This window comes from Archocentrus centrarchus, chromosome 21 (assembly GCF_007364275.1).
Source record: "Archocentrus centrarchus isolate MPI-CPG fArcCen1 chromosome 21, fArcCen1, whole genome shotgun sequence".
NCBI classification, from domain to species: Eukaryota; Metazoa; Chordata; class Actinopteri; order Cichliformes; family Cichlidae; genus Archocentrus; species Archocentrus centrarchus.
In genome coordinates, this window is record NC_044366.1 from 16,556,053 (window position 1) to 16,573,698 (window position 17,646).

A 17,646-nucleotide genomic window follows, 5' to 3' on the forward strand; every position below is an offset into this window, starting at 1 on the left:
GAAAAAAAAGAAATGGTATTTAAGACCAACTTGTTTGTGTGTTGCACTGAAAATTTACATAGTTACAGCTTCAACTAGTACTGGCAGTTGAAGGGCACTGTTTAGATGGAGGTCATTTCTGAAACTGTGCCAAAATGTTCCTCTGGATAGAGATATTTTTCAATTTAAACCACCCTTTTAAAAATGAATGTGTCACCCCAGTGACCCCAAGTTGCATAAGCTGTTAAGAAAATAGATGGATGGATTAGTATGGATACAGCCCAAATAGTCTCCCATGCCAGACTTCAGACTTCATGTGCGTGACAATCAGACTGTCAAAAACACACATTATCAAGTGCAGCCAACTTAAAAAGCTGCCGCTAAAGCAGAAAGCGCACATTCAAAAGGCTTCCCTGGTATTCAAACTACTAGTAAGGAGGGTGGGGACTAGCAAGTGTGTGGGATTGTAATTTTGTGGGATCTGTAACACTGAGCTGATTCTGAGGAAGAGCACTTATGTGTGAGACATTCCCATTCACACGTCTTGCAAACAGCACAATTATCTCTGAACGTTTTCAGCCAGCATTAACACCTTTCTAATGAAGTTGGCACCTTCTCATCATTGGGTCTACCACTTTTCCATTTGATTGCTTCTCCAAGTATTTCTCACATACCATCTTCTGTTTGGTTTGACTTATTCCACTTCCAATACATACCCTACTGGTGACGTTGAAGTCTGACTTTTTTGTTGTTGTTGTTTTGGTTTGTTTTTATCTCTAACCTGTCCAACATTAAATCACGGACCACTCCTAGCATACTGTGTGTTCATAGGTGTTGGTGGCGCTAACCCCCCCTCCAGGACTGCGTTTGTGATGTTAAAAGTGCTCAGCGGGCGATGATGGGGCACGACCAAGCGGGAACGACCCTCCTAAAAATTGCATGACAAAAACTCTTCAAGTCACAGCTAGCTGGAATGTCGCGAGCTTGATTTGACTTCGAAGGAGAAATCAGAGCCCTGAACGGTCACAATTATAAACCAGATTTTCGTTAGTTTGGCCTAGCGCTCATCATTTCATTAACAAGCGACATATCTGACAAGGTCTCTTAGAAATGATACACTGAACTGCGCAGGGAGCTTATTAGAAGCAGCGATTTGTTTATGCAAAGTCATATGAAAAACATGTTAAATTAAAAAAAAAAAAAAAATGTTTTGGCTGCACAACAAAACAGGCCACGATTTTGCAAAGCAGCTGAGAGGGAGATAGGGGTTTCTTACGAGAGCGCGTCACGAAGCAAACTTTTCCACGTCTACCGAAACGCCCGTGCGCATATTCCAACACAGTCTGCTTTAAATAACATTTTAGAGACGTCACGATAAAAACTTACCTTGTGGGGTATTTTTCAAAGTGCTGTGAGGGCTAGGTAATAGGCGCAGGTCGAACTATTCTGCCATCTCCCGAGAATTCACCGACAATACCCGATTTGTTTTCCAAAGTCTGAAAAGCAGAGCCTACATGACGCCAACATTCACGTCTGTCGTTCACTCGGTGGAAAATTGTAATAATAATAATAATAATTAAAGTGACAAACTCACTCCGTACTCATATTCAGGAGAGAGCAAAAATGAAGACACATTCTGTAACGCCGTCTGCTCTTCACAACTCGCACCCCGGCGGCGGCGTTTTCGAAGGCAAAAAGCCAGGATTGGAGGAGGAGGAAGTTACCTTGTAACGATGTAACGCTAGGTGAGACGATAAATACACGCTTTTTCCGGTTGGACGTTTCAAAATAAAACAAAAACTCTTTAATTTTATCCCCAGGTAATGAAAAATAGAAAGTACTCTAAATCACCTTTACTTTAGAAAAAAAAATTACTATATGAACAGTGGCAGAAAGCTGACCTTATATCAAGCTGAACCGTTTGTATTTAAACTGAGTAATTTCTTTTTTCTGCTTATACTCAGTTATATTTCAATTAAATTCTATTTTATTTATATGGCGCCAAATCACAACAAACAGTCGTCTCATATTGTAAGGTAAAGACCCTACAATAATTAAAGAGAAAACCCAACAATCAAAATGACTGCCTATGAGCTTTCAGAGCAAAATACCTGAGGCGTACAGTTATTTATTACATCACAAAGTCATATGACTTAGAAAACATTACATTAGCTTTTAAAATAGTTTAGTTCAAAACTTTTTACAACTTTTACACTTTTACACAAATGCATTGTTAATGATAAGCTAGTTTAAGACTATATAATAATATGACAATTACATTTTTAATCATGGTGAATTTGGCTGATACTTCACTTTTAATTAATAAACATTTTAAATCTGAGGAGTTTTTTGTGGTGGTCTGGCAGAATGAATTTCTGAATGTCACCAAGACAAAACAGATGAACTCTGCAACTAAGCCAGGTACTTGGGTGTTCACTTCAATGGCAGATTGGACTGAAAGATCAGCAGTGATGCCATGTGCAAGAAGGGTATAAGCAGACTCTTATTTCCAAGGAAGCTCAGATCCTTCAATGTGTGCGGAAAGATGTTGGAGATCTTCTACCAGCCTGCAGTAGTGAATGCCATTTACTATGCTGTTGTCTGCTGGGCAGACAGCATTAGTGCCAGAGATGCCAGAAGGATGAACAAACTAATCCACAAGTCTGGAGCCATCATTGGCCAGAATCTGGAGGCATTTGAGTCAGTAAGGGACAGGAGGTCACTGAACAAGCTGCTCTCCATCATGGACAATCCATCTCACCTCCTCCATACCACACTACTGAAGCAGCAGAGCTCCCTGTCCCTCAGACTTATTCAACCCTGCTGCCATGAAGAACACTTCAGGAAATCATTCCTATCATTCTCTATAAAGCTGTACAGCAGCTCTTCTTCTTGTGACAGGTGAACACACCAGTCAGGACACAATATTCCACACACACATTTTTGTATTATACTTTCTTGCTGCTCTTTCTTATATGGCACATATTATTTATTAATGCCATTTGCACTACTTTTTTCCACAATCTCGGTCAATCTTCATTTTTAATGTCATTAATTTTTATCACTGTTGTATATGTAGCATATTTTTTGTATTGCTTTACATTACAAGGCCCTCACTATGGGTCTGGGGGGGGGGCAAAGGCCAGTGCTAGAAATGTACTCTAATTGACCATTATCATTACTCTACCATTGAATACTGTCCAAGAATGCTCTGTTGTCATTTTTCTTCCAACTCAGAATAATTAAGAACATGCAATGTGTGAAGATAGCATTTTTTAAATAACAAATAAATTAAATAATAAATTAAAGCTATAAAAACTATTATGCCTTCTATTCTTAATGAAACAGAACCAAGTTTGAGGCCCTTACAGCTGTACCTTTCGCGAAAAAAATTACAACTGAGGTCACTTATTGTTACATGCATGTGTGTCATTCTGTCTGTAAACACAATAGCTCAAAAAGTTTTGAATGAATTCTGATCAAACTTTGTAGAAGCGAGGTCATGTTAACAGTCCATTAACATTTAACTTGTAGCCACCAGTCTTCAAGGTCAACTTAATGATTTATTGGTCAAAAATTGACAAAAAGCCTCATAACTTAGATTGATCTGAAGGTCAAAGTGATAACAATGCCATGTAGAGCTATTTAAAACTATCTTTCTTACTGCCATTGTCTGTATTGATAAAATATAGGCATATAGAGAATGATATATGGAGATTCTAAATATCATGTCACATTTGACCTCTGACCTCACTTTTACATTTCACATCTGCCTTTCTTGTTGACCCCAAAATGTTATGTCTTTAAAAGAAAATATTGCCAAGAGAAAGAGAATGAGCTGCCATGTTAGTTAGAAATATACTGTAGAATAATATTATATAATAAGCTCAAGTTATTCATGTCCATTTATTTGCAAATTAAAACCTATTATCCATTACTCCTACATAATGTTTGTATAATCAAAGTAAACATCTGTCATGCTACCCTTATCTAATTTTTTTATTAATTACAAACTTCTTAAAGTATCTTCATAAAAAACAAAGGAAACAAAATGAATAAATGCTTAAAAGTAACTAATGCTTTATGCATTATTCGTTTTCTTAACCCCAAACACTCTCAAGCGAGATTGTGATTTTATGCTGAAGGAATAGCCTGCATTTCCTGTCACTGACATAGCCTCTCCGGGCAGCTTAACATGTTAACGCAGGATCCTTCTGCTGTTTGGATTGTTGTGCGCATGTCCTCAGCGTTCACAGAGAGACGAGCTCTGGACATATCTGAGACCACAGAAATTATAGGTATGCTTTAAAGCAAGTATGGCGAGTGAACAGAAAACATCTGATGACTTTATTTTTTTCTCCCAAATTTATTCCAAGAGGTATTCATTCACAATACATAAAGTAAAGATATTCTCCAATCACCTGCAGCCTTGCATCAGCTGTTAACTCTTTATTATATTTTGAGCAGACTGTTCAGACAGCCTATTTGTTATAGCTATAAATAAGAACTTTGGTAAAAGGATAGTCCATACTTGGATAACATTTATAGAAAATTACTGAAAAGTGTTCGATAGGTTAGTTAAAAACAAAAACATTACTTAGGTATATCTTACAGAAAGCTTTCCAGTGCATCGAATTTCTCTCTAAATGTCAGCCACACATAAAGGCGACAGAAAGCAGCGAGTGCGCTAATGCACCGGTTCCCACTGGTGTGGCAAGGCTCACTGTTGTGCCTTGAGGCAAGAGTAGTGCCTTGGGATTTTGTTTCAACCAAATATTATTATCACAACTAATCAAAAAGCAATTCATTAAACATATTAAATTGTTAAATAATAGAGATTATGTATCTCGGCTGGCCTGGGAACGCCTTGGGGTCCCTCCGGATGAGCTGGAGGAGGTGGCTGGGGAGAGGGAAGCTTGGGCTTCTCTGCTTAGGCTTCTGCCCCCGCGACCCGGCCCCGGATAAGCGGAAGAAAATGGATGGATGGATGGATAATAATAATAATAATAATAATAATAATAAACAACTACTGAATTACTACACATTAAAGGGTCTGATTGATGACAAAGTATTGTAGTAGGACACCAACATTTGTGGGGGCGTAAACGTTTTTTGTGCCTTCATAATCAAATAAAGAACTAACACAGAAGCCACACAACAAGGCACAAAACGTTTAGAATTTACTTCGGATTCTTTTGGAAAAAGTCAAACTTGTGCACCCAGTTCTTATTTTGTTTAAGTCATTAAAGAAGTAACGCTGTACAATCATTCCAGCGTGGAAAAAAGAACAGATCAAATGAAAATTAAAAGCCCCAAAATTACCGTGACATGCTGGCTTTTTACTTTTTTCTTTTTTAGCACTTGTGCAGACCTTGGGATCTTTGAGAGGAGCCGTTGTCATCTAGTGAAAATTGATATTCCTATTTAAATCGCATCTACAAACTAAGTACCTAAACTGTGGTTTCTTTTGCGTCCTTTGTGCATTTCCGGCCTCTCAATAACAGCAGCTGTGTTCCAGAGGGCGCAAAACCGTTTCCATGGAAACGCGGTCACAACTTCCAAACAGCCTCGGCTCGCAGCGGCTCCTTACTCCGCTTCACAATGAATTTAGAGTAAGTTCAACGCATCTGAATTTTAAAGCTGAACTTTATTCGCTGTCTTGGAACTTTTGCTTTACTCTAACTTGTTCCGTCACGTTTCAGGTGCGTTTAATTACAGGCTTGGAAAAATAAATACTATCACAAATACCATTAGCTAGCTAACGCTAAGGTTAATTTGACTGCTGCTTTGATGGTGTTGGTAATGACAACAGTTTGCAGCCTGCTCGAAGTATCAGTGGAAAAGTTGACAGGCTTTTGTTTACGTTTCCACCAGAGTTTCCTCCGTTCTCGTGAGAAACGATCAGCAATCAACAAAATTTGGCAAGTATAACCGATTATAACTGCTTAGTTCAGGGTGTGCAGCTTATGGGGATAACACTGTGTTGGACCCTGGTGAGAAGACGCTACGTGGGGTAACCTGAGGGCATGGAATAATGTAGATTAGATAAAGCAATGACTACACCACCACCCCTTCCCCTTTTTGTGTGTGTTTGTGTACTACAATTGCAGGGGTCAAGACAGGGTACCATACAAAAAACGGCCACATCTCCCAGATCCCTGGACTGTCCCCAACCACCAGCACTCTTCCTGAGGAGAGGACCCGAGGGCGAAGAGCTGGAGTCCTAGAGAGTGATTCTGATTATGTCAAGCTTGCAAAACAAGGAGGGCATAAGGGTAGAGCCATCCTGTTTCTTTACATCTCCGTGTTTTCCTCTGGCTGGTTGATACCTGCTGCCAACATTTGTTATTTCCTGTTTTCCTGTCCCTCTTTGACAGGACTTCTGTGGCACGAGGAATCAGTTGTTTCTAAACCCAGTTCATACAAACCTCCAGACTGGTTTTGCTTTGAATCAGGAGGAATCAGTGAAGCAAGGTATTTGTCACATTTGTCTTATTGTTATCAATATATACTCATAGTGGTTGGTACAGTTTATTATTACTCTATTACTCACATAAATACTTTACAGTAATACTGTTAATATTCTCCCACTGCTAGTACTGCAGTACTATTGTAGTACTACTATTATTGTTTATTCTTATATTCAAGCTATCATTCAGTGTTGGGAACTTTTTATATCAATATATTGTTTTTGTTTTGTTTTTTTCAACTGACTAATTAACAGTGAAGAGAAGAAAAACCCTGGAGCTTTTCAGCCACTAGAACCTCCCTTTGGGACTGACAACATGTCAGCCTGGGACGGAGAAAACAGCAGCAACAATGAACAAGATAAGGTAAACAGTAATGCTAAAGTCATTCAGAAAAGTAATACTGGCATCACCATTTATTCTACCTCAAATGTTTTCTAGTTTAGGAATTGTTGGTGTAGTGTTACATACTCAATATCATGCAGTTAGTTTGTGCTCCAAGTGCTGCTTTTCTATGATTTGGCCTTAAAATGAGGATGTACGAGACCAAAATAAGAAAAATGAATCAACAAATAACCTTCACACATTCTTTGTCTTACTTTTTGTACAGGACGATATTCCTGTTCACCACAGCCAGGCGGAGAAGTTGCAGGCATCCAGTCAATATCATGAGACCAGCAAATTCAGGAGGATGTGAGTGAATGTGGTCACAAGATGGTGCTCAAGTTCTGCATTGCGTTTAGTATACGGGAGATTAGTTTCTTTGACATAAAGTATAATAAGATAGTTTTTTGTGTCTTAGAATTGTGGCCTTGTGCACTTATATCATGTTAATTAAAACAGTTTTTGCATGTTTTATTTGATTTATCAAGAACCATTATTCTGATACTAATCCACCTTTATTGTAAGTGATGTGGGACAAAAACTACCCTCCTTGGGCCTCATTTCTAATAATGAATTGCAGTCCATTACAGTCTTTATTATAAGTAGAAAACCACATAATATAAAAGTTTATTTTGACAAAATGATCTTATCTCCAAAAGAAAAAAAAAAAAAAGTCTAGCCTTGACACAGTTTTTCTGCTTTATACTGCATGTACAGATATTTCTGATTGATATTTCTGCCAGTAACCAGATTGAGCTCAGTTGGAGAGTGTCAGATCATTTGATTGTGTATACTTTTTTATTTTATAAGAAAGTGATCAACAATATCTTTTGGGAGAGTGGAGTGAGAGAGAGTTTTGCTGACGCATCTCGTTCAGAAAACATGCAAACTCCACACAGAAGGGCTGGGGGGGGGGGGGGGGGGGGGGGGCTGCTTTGAATCCAACAAGGCAACAGCGCTAACCGCTATGGTGCTAAACAAATTATGTGCAGTCTTGGCGGAATGGGTGGATGAAGTGATCAAAATTGAATTACTCATCTGAAGTGATTCATTGTCAGAATTATCAATCATTAAAAACCAGAACAGCCAGGAGTCCCTAAAATCTGGTGTATGACCTACTGCTTACTTACTCATGGTTAGTCAGTTAAGGTGTAAACATAAACAGCACAAATGAGAAACGAGTTAAAGTCAATAAAGATGAAAATGTGGATATTTATAATAGTTTCAGAATCTGAGAAGAAAAGCAAAGTGTAGAGTGAAATAATCAAAAAATGGCAGCATCACTGGGTGTGTCCCAGTGATGCTGCCATTTTTTTATTATTTCACTCTACACTTTACACTCTAGACAAAGGCATTTCTATGAAATAGAAAATAAAACAGCAGTGGTAACAAAACCATGAACCAAGAGCAAGTTTAAGTCAATAAAGAATTATTCACAACAATTTAAATAGTGCAATTTTTATTAGAAGGACAAAACATAACTGTCCATTGTAATCAATCAAAAAAAACCTCAAGTTGCACACTCCTGAATTCATGCAGGAAACATGATGGAGAAAGAAGGGCTATGGTTAGAGACGGAGGCCAGGGTTAAAGATCAGCATGAGTGAAGGAACTCAGTTGAAGAGAGAAAATCAATATTTGGGTTTTAAAAGCACAAGACTGAAACAGCAGCATAAGCCATGGACAGCAGTCAAATATTAAATCCAGAAGGATGCAGTAATGAAACTTAAAATGATGCAGACTGTCACGAAAGAAGAACATTTCTGCCCCACCCCTGCAGAGGTGATGCACTCCACCACTATTTAATCTAAGAACAAACATCCTTTTTCTTACAGGAAATCAGTGTTGTAGAAAGACTGCAACTGCTTTGATAAACTCAGTTTGGTATGAACATCAGATAAAGGTTTGGGATTTTTTTTTTTTTTTTACTGTGAATTTGTCCCCATCACTTTACTAAAAAAAAAAAGCAGTAGAAATGGTGAATTAGAGATTAGGATATTATATTGGCTGTCATTACATATTATAGCAAGCCAAACCTGAATGCACATACCATAATTTGATTATCCATTTAAAAACAAAACGTGAACATGTCCTAAGTATTATTTACTGCGATGACTGCAGGCTATTTCATACTCTGCATGTTTTAGAATTTTATTTTTTCATTTGTTTTTCCTATTTTTTGTATTATTAGCATTAACATACAGTACAGCATGCAAAGAGAAATGGCTGATAAACATTTAAAAATCTGAGGTTGTGGTAATTAAATTCTACCCCATATGTTTCTGTGTTTTGACGTCAAAGCAGAAATGCTCACAGGCAGGTTGAAAGCTCAGGTCAGACAAAACAGCGCCAAGAGCGATGACTTCTGGATTAATCCACATGATCACCTGTTTGTTTTGGCTCACAGTTGATCATTACTGTGTTCTCCCTGTACCTTTGGGAAAATGTCAAAATACCCACACATTTAATGCACCAAAGACCGCGATCATATCTGGTAAACATACTCCATGTCCACAAAGGTCTACCATATGAAGGTTATCAGAAATTATGGAAACACCCCAGTGTGGTAATATATTTAGCTTGTTTCCAGAACAGATCAAACTACAGCAAGAACCTTCTAGATGGCTCAACGGGAATCTGGAAGTTTCCCAACAGAAGAGTGACTGACTGACTGGAAAAAACAAAAACTCGTGCTTCTCTTTTTTTGCTTTGTCTAAATCAGTGATAAATGTTGAATGTGAGATGCAGCCTGACTCTTGCTTAGATGGATCATATTTGCAGAGTTGGATCTTTGGTATATTTATGTTGTTTGGCAAATACCATTTATTTGACTGTGTGCAGTCTGTTGAGAGACAATTTTTGTAATAAGTAGCCAAAGATTATTCAGCGTGTGAAGGGTAGGGTCCATTTCTAATGTTTAAACTGTGCCTGTTGTTGGCAGGCAGGTAGGTAGGCAAAATAATAAGCTTTATTTTTGAAGAGAGAAAGAAGAAAAGAAAGACCTCTAAAAATATGACATTTCTATTTCTATCAGATTTGGACTTTATGTCTTTGATATTCTTACAGAGTATTTGATAAGAAACCAGCCCCTGTTGACATGTCAAAGCTGCTGAGCTTTGGTTATGCAGACGACAACAAACCAGTACAATGATGTGGCAAGTAAGTAGTGCAGCCTTTGAGTTCCTATTTGTCTTGCTTTTAATATAAAAGGGAATTAAGACCAACTGCTAAGCAGTGTATGGATTTTATGAGGCTGTTATTATTAATAACCACAATGTAAGATGAAGGTGACAAAATCCAAGGTGTGACTCTTTAAGGTTCCAGCCATTAAGAATTTAGAAGACGTCTTTACAATATAACAGAGATAATAGTGAATTATGTGATAACGACTTATACTCTTAAAAATTTCCATTTCAATAGATCGGAAGACTGCCAGGTGCCTGGATGGGCGAAGGATGTACAAAGTTCGTGCTGAGTCACATCGAGCATTTTCATTTCTTTCAGTTATTTTGTCCTGTTAGATCTTTCACTCAAACATTAAAGTGCTTCACTGGATTACAGACAGGACCTTTTAATTATTGTGCTTGTTAGTGCTGCACTTGAAGGCACCAGCTGACGCTTGTGTTAAGTTTTTTTTTTTTTTTTTTTTTCTGTGTCGGTAAGTCTGTCATTGTCTGCTTCTGGGAAAAAGGTTTGATGATTTAAATAAAATGAAAGCATTTCAAAATGTTTCTTTTTGTTTTTGTTTTTTTTAACAATGCCTTATATACAATGTTTGTTTTCTTTCTCAGGCTAAATGTTGCGGCATGATTCCTGCCGGTGGCACAGTGTGTCGGCTCTGTCTTTCTGTTTTGATATGACAGTGCGAGTGTCAGAGGTTATCTCAGTGTTCTTTTCCTACATTGTGTCACTACATGCCAGTTATTCAATAGATTCAGACTGCCTATTGGTGAAACATTACACACCCACACACGCTTTTCCAAGGTTTAGTCATAACAGTGTTTTTATGACACATTGCGTAATTTAATTGGTGCCTGTATGTCTTTTTTTTTTTAAACTTTACTTAGACTTTAGAACTGGACAGTCATTTTGATGTGATTGATTCGTGCTCTGTTTGGGGCTCGGTGGATGTTTTTGTGGGAGCAGCAAGGGTGAGCTACTCCCCTCTCACTGGAACCAATCAGTGGCAAGGTTAGAGGTCACCACTATATCCACTGTGCAGTCTGATATTCTGATAACTCTTACTGGGAAAGCAGAAACAGTAAGCACTTGGAGGTTTCATAGCAACTTTTGAAGACATTTTAAAACTTAATTTCAAAGCGTCTTCTGCAGTCATGGCACCGATTCTTCTGAACCATGTGGGGAATGAGCAGAATGAATATATAAAGTAAGCATTGGGAACATCAACTAAGTTTTTTAAAGTTTTTCTTGCTGCTTTTCTTAACTTATGATACTGTTTTGATATACGCATATACGTAGTTCATATTGTGAATTCACCTCTGTTCATGAACTAAAATGCATTAAACTGCACTCAGACAACAGGTCCAAGTGAAAAATCCCAATTTGGACACCATGGAAGAGGACATTCTCTACCACTTCAGCCTGAGCACTAAGACTCACAACCTCCCCGAAATGTTTGGAGATATTAAGGTTTGTAAAATAAGGCCAGAATAAATAAAATCCTTGTCTAAAAGCTGGAAAACATAATTCAATAACCCTCTTTCTCTGTTTCCCATAGTTTGTGTGTGTTGGTGGCAGCGCAAACCGAATGAAGGCTTTCGCCCAGTTCATCCATCAGGAGCTTAAACTGCCTGGAAATCCAGAAGACATCAAAGATATCTGTGAGGGAACTGATCGCTACTGCATGTACAAAGTGGGACCGGTGCTCTCTATAAGTGTAAGTATTCCATTAATTTGCTGTGGGTGACAGTATCCTTTAACTATTTTCAGGAAAAAGTATTTTATTAATTTGAAAAATTGATTTCCATCCACTCTATATATAAAACACAGCATGGCATGGGAGTCCCATCCATCTCCATCATGCTGCATGAGCTCATCAAGCTGTTGCACCATGCCCATTGCCGTGATGTGGTTTTGTTTCGCCTGGGAACATCTGGTGGAGTCGGTAAGGCTGCGTTTTTAATGTAAGAGAAAGCTTTACATGCAGTGGAATGAGTTGTTCAAGTGGTCTCTGCCATTAATCCACTACCCTTCTATGAGTATGTAAGAAAATGATGTCCTGTGTCATCGCTAGGTCTGGCTCCAGGGACTGTGGTGGTCACGGATAAAGCAGTGGACTACTCTTTCCGCCCCCAGTTTGAACAGGTTGTTTTGGGTAAAGTTATCACGAGGAGCACTGAACTGGATGAGGGAGTAGCCAACGAGCTTCTGCAGTGCTCGTCTGAGCTTCAAACTTTTCCGACAGTGATCGGGAACACCATGTGCACCCATGACTTCTATGAAGGTACAGTATAAACAGAATTTCATTAAACATTTTTTTTAAAAAATCACATTTTTCACTTATTTGTAAGGTAATCCTGTGCACTGTCTCTGCAGGTCAAGGCCGACTTGACGGAGCTCTCTGCTCCTTCTCTCAAGAAGAGAAACTAGAGTATCTGAGGAAAGCTTATGAGGCCGGAGTGAGGAATATTGAAATGGAGTCCACTGTTTTCGCTGCTATGTGCCGTGTCTGTGGCCTCAAAGGTACTGTTTTTATAACAAACTAAACACTGTACGATGGCAAAACCTTCTGATAACTGCAAAGATCAATTCTAGCAATTAGATCTTCTACTTGTGATTTGACCAGCTCATCTCACTCCCCAGGAGCTGTGGTATGCGTTACATTGCTGAACCGCTTCGAAGGGGATCAGATCACATCACCACATGATGTTCTGGTGGATTATCAACATAGACCTCAAATCCTGGTAGCACATTTTATCAAGAAACGCCTGGGGTATATTGTCTGACATCCCAGCTGCCTTAAAAAAAAAATGTATATAGTTTTAACTCATGTGCATATGTATATATACTGTACCTAAAATGTTGATATTGAAATATTTAAAAGTTACACATTAAGATTTTATTGTGATTTTTTTGACACTAAAATGCTAAGCGTGTTGCATATATGCTTATAGAGTGTAGGTGTAACTATGTGTTATATCTATTATATTTAATACCTTGATATCTTTGTAAGTTAAGACAACTCAAAATGATATGTTCTGTATCTTGATTGCCATGTTTATCTATGCCATAGCTGTAATTACAGTCCAGCAAGAAAGGAGATTACTTCAAAAATGAGAGGGTATGTTTTTAAGACCAAGAAACACGCTTCAATGAATTGAAATAAAAATATCAAGTTGGGACAGTTTGGGAGATTTGGAGTCTTTGAATTGTTTTTTCTAGCTCTACAAGCAATAAGTGGTCCTAAAATTGATCCTTGAGGAGCCTCGAGTTATTTTAGAGTGAGAAATAATCCTCTGTTGTTGCTACAAAGAAAGATATAAGTGACAGCAGTGAAAAACACTTTCTTACATGCTTTTCTGATGAAAATTATTCCCTAATTTCTTTTAGATTAGAACCTCCAGCAGTGTATTTTAGTGAATGCCTTACCAAATATTCCGGGACGTTTAGTAGCTTCTGCCACACAAGTTTTTTTAAATGGAAATTCAAACCCCCAGAAAGCAGTCAGTAATTCATTATTGATTTGTTTTTTTGTTCACTGTACACATTTGCCAACACTCAGAAATACTATATGCATTCCTCATGTATACAATCTACTTTAAAAGTAAGTCAGTAATTGTAATTGCGCTGTCATTTGGTGGTCAATACTGTAAAGCTACTTTGTTAGAACTGCAGCTTTAGCAGCACTCAGCATTGACGATTATAAAAGATTCTTAAATTCATTCCATGCCATATAATGTTCAATATCAGGACAAGAGCGTGACTTCATAAGATGACTCAAAGAAAAGCTGGGTCAAAATTTGAGAATGGACCTCGTGTCTCTTCGAGGTGGTTTTGGGGGCTTGATGACAGACAGAACCTCTCTGGCATACTGACTGTGGTGTAGATCGGCCTCCCGCAGAGCCTGCTCTACCCGCACTCTTGGATCAGACACAATCTGGAGGATGGGAAATTTTGAAAAAGTTAAGTAAATCATAAGTTTCATCTGTTTTACATTACACCATGCAAGCACTGCTGTTTTTATGGCTCACTACCCTTTTAATACTTGACATAAGGTTTGATCATTAATTCATCATAGTTTGGTGCCAGAGGGGGAAAAAATCATCACAGTTTGACAATCATTAGTCAATGCCTATATTACACAATAATCAAATCCTAGCCTGTTTTCTACAGTTAAAACAAAACCACATGCAGACTCTACAGTTCATTGACTGACTCTGGTGGCCTTGAAATTAAGACTGTTTTGAAATGAGGACAAACACTGTTTGGCCAGCCACCCAGCTTACATAATTTTCCTCCAGTGAATGGGTCACTGGTCAGTGTCACCCAAGATGAATCGAAACTTAAATGACTTAATGCAATGAACCAAACATGTGTCAGGGAGAGAGGTCTTGTAGGCTCGATACATACCGAGCATAGATAAGGGGACAGGGGCAAATGATCATGCAGCTTTAGAGACTTTGCAAAGAAAGTGGTTATAGGAGGGTAGATGCTATCACACCTCACCTGTGTGTCTGTGTACGTGTTTATACTGTAGAGAGGTTTTTGGAGCTCAAACTCGTTTACATTCAAGTGTCGACTCTTCCAAGCCTCTGTGTCTGCCATCATCCTCTCTGGGTCTGCCTCTGCCACCACCCCAACCTGAGATAAATAAGAAAAATACACCGAATAGACTGATAAAATACAATTGTCTTCTTACATGCTGCCATGAGGTGGCAGTGATGCCTTTACTCAGATAAGGACAGGTCCAGTTTTTCCCCTCGTGAATTATTTCCACTGACAGAACTAATCCAGGTGGTTGAAAGACCAGATAATGCTCCACCTGGTTTCTAAGAGCTTCCAGACGATTCTGTCTCTCTTGTTCTTCTCTCTGCCGCTCAAGCTCCCGCACCTCTTTCTCCAGCCTGCGATGCTGTAGCATATTTGCCCGAAACTGCACCCTGGAGGAAGCAGAAAAGGTGTGGACGTCAGACCTAAACAACTCTTTTCTTCCTCTGCCACTGCCACAATCAACATTACGTATTGCTCCTGACACAGCAGACCTCCCGGCTGTGGAGGGTTCTACGGTGCCACCAGAGTGCAGCTCCTCTCCCATCATCTGTTTTTATCTCTGTCTCAGCCCCCCCTCCATGATTCCTTTTAGCATTTTGGCTAGAATTCATTCACACAGCCAAAGTCAACAACATTATATGGTATCAATGTGAATGTGTGTCCGCAGAGAAAGCAAATAGAAATCACACCAAGCAAGAGATGTTTTCAAAGGCAAAATGTATTTTTCAACAGCAAGTTAACATTAGTCTGAGATATGATTTTTCTGGTTGAAAGTTTCCAGTGTGTTCGCGCCTGTTCGACCCTGCATCACTGATGAGGTGCAACGACGCCAATGACTCAGCAAGGCTCGAGCATGGAGTTGTTGCAAACATTAGTAAGTACAACTGATGCTACATTGTTGAAACTAAAATCAGTAGTGATTTTTGATGAATACTATATTTTTCAGTCATCGGTAGATATTACTGTGTATTCACTGTATATTTTATCACTAAAATGCACTAATACAACATATACATGTGTTCAACTGCTCCTTAACACAAATATCTAATTGCCCAGCATGTAGAATTGAAGCATGTAGATATGGTGAAGATGAGCTGTTGAAGCTCCAACCAAGCATCAGAATGGGAAAGAAAGATGATTTAAGTGACTTTGAACGTGGCACAGTTGTTGGTGCCAGATGGGACGGTCAGAGCATTTCAGAAACTGCTGAAACTCCATGAGTGTCATGGTCCTAGGTCTAAAGCCTAGTGTTTTTGAGTTTGATGGGACTAACTGTTTGCATTTGTGATCCCAGGTTTTGGTTTCTTGTCCCTTGTTTCCTTTTAAGTAAGTTTAATCATGTTCTCAGGATTGATGCTTCCTCGGTGTGTCTGTCTCCCGGTGTGGTGTCAAGTTTGCGTTTGTGTCCTTGTCATCTCACTTCCTGTTTTATTTTGCCATCCCCTGTCCCATGCGCTTTGTCTTTTGCTTTACTTTCCTTAGTCTCGTTAGTGTCATTCTGTTCACCTGTTCTGCCCCAGCTGTCTCCACTTCCCTAATTACCCTCCTGCATCCTGTCTTCTCCATGCTCCTAGTGTTCCCTAGATACCCTTCCCAGTTAAGGCTTTCTTTAATTTAGTTATCTGCCTTGGTTTGTGTATTTGTTTGAGTTACCAGCCATAATAAAGGCTCGCTTTTTGTTACATGCTGTCTGCCTGCCGAGTCCTGTGTTTGGGTCCTCACCTTTTTCACACACCGCACGGTCTGCTTTTGTCAACAGTGGAAGTAACCATCTCTAGGGTTTACAGAGAATGGTCTAAAAATAAGAAAATATCCAGTGAACAGCAGAGCTCTGAGTGAAGATGTCTTGTTGATGCCAGAGGTCAGAAGAGAATGGCCAGACTGCTTTGAGCTGATTGACATGAACTCAAATAACCACTTGTTACAACCAAGGTGTGCAGAAGAGCATCTTTGAATGATCAACGCATTGAAACTTAAAGCAGACGGGCTACAGCAGGGGTGGCCAACTCCAGGCCTCGAGAGCCTGTGTCCTGCAGGTTTTAGATGTGTCCCTGATCCAACACACCTGAATCAAATGGCTGAATTACCTCCTCACTATGCAGTCAAGGTCTCCAGAGTCCTGCTAATGATTTCTATATTAGACTCAGGTGTGTTGAAGCAGAGACACATCTAAAACCTGCAGGACACAGGCTCTCGAGGCCTGGAGTTGGCCACCCCTGGGCTACAGCAACAAAAGACCATGCCACGCCTTTCACCTAAGAACAATCACAAAAAAAATGTGAAACAGACATAGGTCACTACCAACTTTTGGACCCCACTGTGAATACCTGCAAGTGATTCACCCCCCCCCAAAAAGCAAAAACATAAACTGGCTGGCTGAAAAACAAGTCATGTCACGGCTGTTTTGAATAACTCGGAAATTCTAAGGCTTCTGAGTTATCTTTTAACAACCTTGATGCGCTCGACAGCATCGAAAACTCAAGGTCCCATGGTGCAACACTTACCTCTCTTTATCTCGCCTCGCCTGTTCTTCCATGACGCTTCTCAGATTAGCAAGTCTCTCCTGATCCCTCTGCTCCAGCACTTCCCTCCTCTTCTGCTGTTTTAAATAAAACTGTCTGACCTGGGAAATAAAGAAAAAACAACTAAAGCTGAACAAGAACAGTGGCCACACTTCCACTAAGTTGACTCCCACAGAAACTCTTAGGATCATCATGTCCTATTGATTGAGACAGAGCGGGAATCAGATAAGTGTAAATAGAGAGAATGAGATGATATTTCAACGTCTGCCAGACTATTGTGCTAAATTATATGGAATCCAATGAGGCCTAAATGTTCTCATTAATCAGAATGTCTCAGGTTGCCTATACTCTCCTAGCAGACCCCTGAGGAGAGATTTAATTAAACAGTCAGACATACCCACACAGATACACACATTCTGGTGCTGTCCTACCTGTGGGTTCAATAACTAAAATGAATAATCAAAATACCCATGCAATTATACCCACAATATGCTTTCAATTTGATATCCATGCATGCCCACAATTAAATCATTCAGACTGTGGAGTCACAAATGTCAAAAAAA

At 39.2% G+C, this 17,646-nt stretch overlaps 4 protein-coding genes across 8 annotated transcripts in view; 2 read left to right on the plus strand and 2 right to left on the minus strand.

Moving 5' to 3' along the window:
* LOC115800455 (activin receptor type-1-like) overlaps positions 1–1,698 on the minus strand; it is a 31,771-nt gene extending 30,073 nt beyond the window's left edge. Inside the window, exons 1-2 of one of the 2 annotated variants that reach the window (XM_030757818.1) lie at positions 1,574–1,698; positions 1,366–1,475 (exon numbers count right to left, since the gene is read on the minus strand). The gene's annotated coding sequence lies outside the window, so the exon portion shown is untranslated. The remainder of the gene's footprint in view (positions 1–1,365; positions 1,476–1,573) is intronic. The other variant, XM_030757819.1, reaches the window with a different exon arrangement.
* Positions 1,699–5,516: 3,818 nt separating this feature from the next.
* Positions 5,517–10,500, plus strand: LOC115801264 (uncharacterized protein C7orf57 homolog). The gene is made up of 8 exons (XM_030759031.1): positions 5,517–5,591; positions 5,854–5,900; positions 6,090–6,254; positions 6,357–6,453; positions 6,704–6,812; positions 7,057–7,139; positions 9,897–9,989; positions 10,251–10,500. Exons 1-7 carry the CDS (start codon positions 5,581–5,583, stop codon positions 9,979–9,981), a joined length of 597 nt encoding a protein of 198 aa, XP_030614891.1. The 5' UTR covers positions 5,517–5,580; the 3' UTR covers positions 9,982–9,989; positions 10,251–10,500.
* Positions 10,501–10,654: 154 nt separating this feature from the next.
* upp2 (uridine phosphorylase 2) lies at positions 10,655–13,195 on the plus strand. The gene is made up of 7 exons (XM_030759030.1): positions 10,655–11,217; positions 11,366–11,480; positions 11,569–11,727; positions 11,841–11,955; positions 12,085–12,294; positions 12,387–12,533; positions 12,654–13,195. The coding sequence occupies exons 1-7, from the start codon at positions 11,165–11,167 to the stop codon at positions 12,794–12,796; spliced, it is 942 nt and encodes a 313-aa protein (XP_030614890.1). The 5' UTR covers positions 10,655–11,164; the 3' UTR covers positions 12,797–13,195.
* A 1-nt stretch (position 13,196) lies between these two features.
* Positions 13,197–17,646, minus strand: part of LOC115801262 (coiled-coil domain-containing protein 148) — a 29,294-nt gene continuing 24,844 nt past the window's right edge. For 2 of the 4 annotated variants that reach the window (XM_030759029.1, XM_030759027.1), the window contains 4 exons: positions 17,066–17,184; positions 14,833–14,950; positions 14,517–14,651; positions 13,197–13,947 (listed from right to left, as the gene is read on the minus strand). In XM_030759029.1, the coding sequence (XP_030614889.1) occupies positions 13,804–13,947; positions 14,517–14,651; positions 14,833–14,950; positions 17,066–17,184 (516 nt within the window). In that variant the 3' untranslated portion in view covers positions 13,197–13,803. The remainder of the gene's footprint in view (positions 13,948–14,516; positions 14,652–14,832; positions 14,951–17,065; positions 17,185–17,646) is intronic. The other 2 variants (XM_030759028.1, XM_030759026.1) reach the window with 2 other exon arrangements.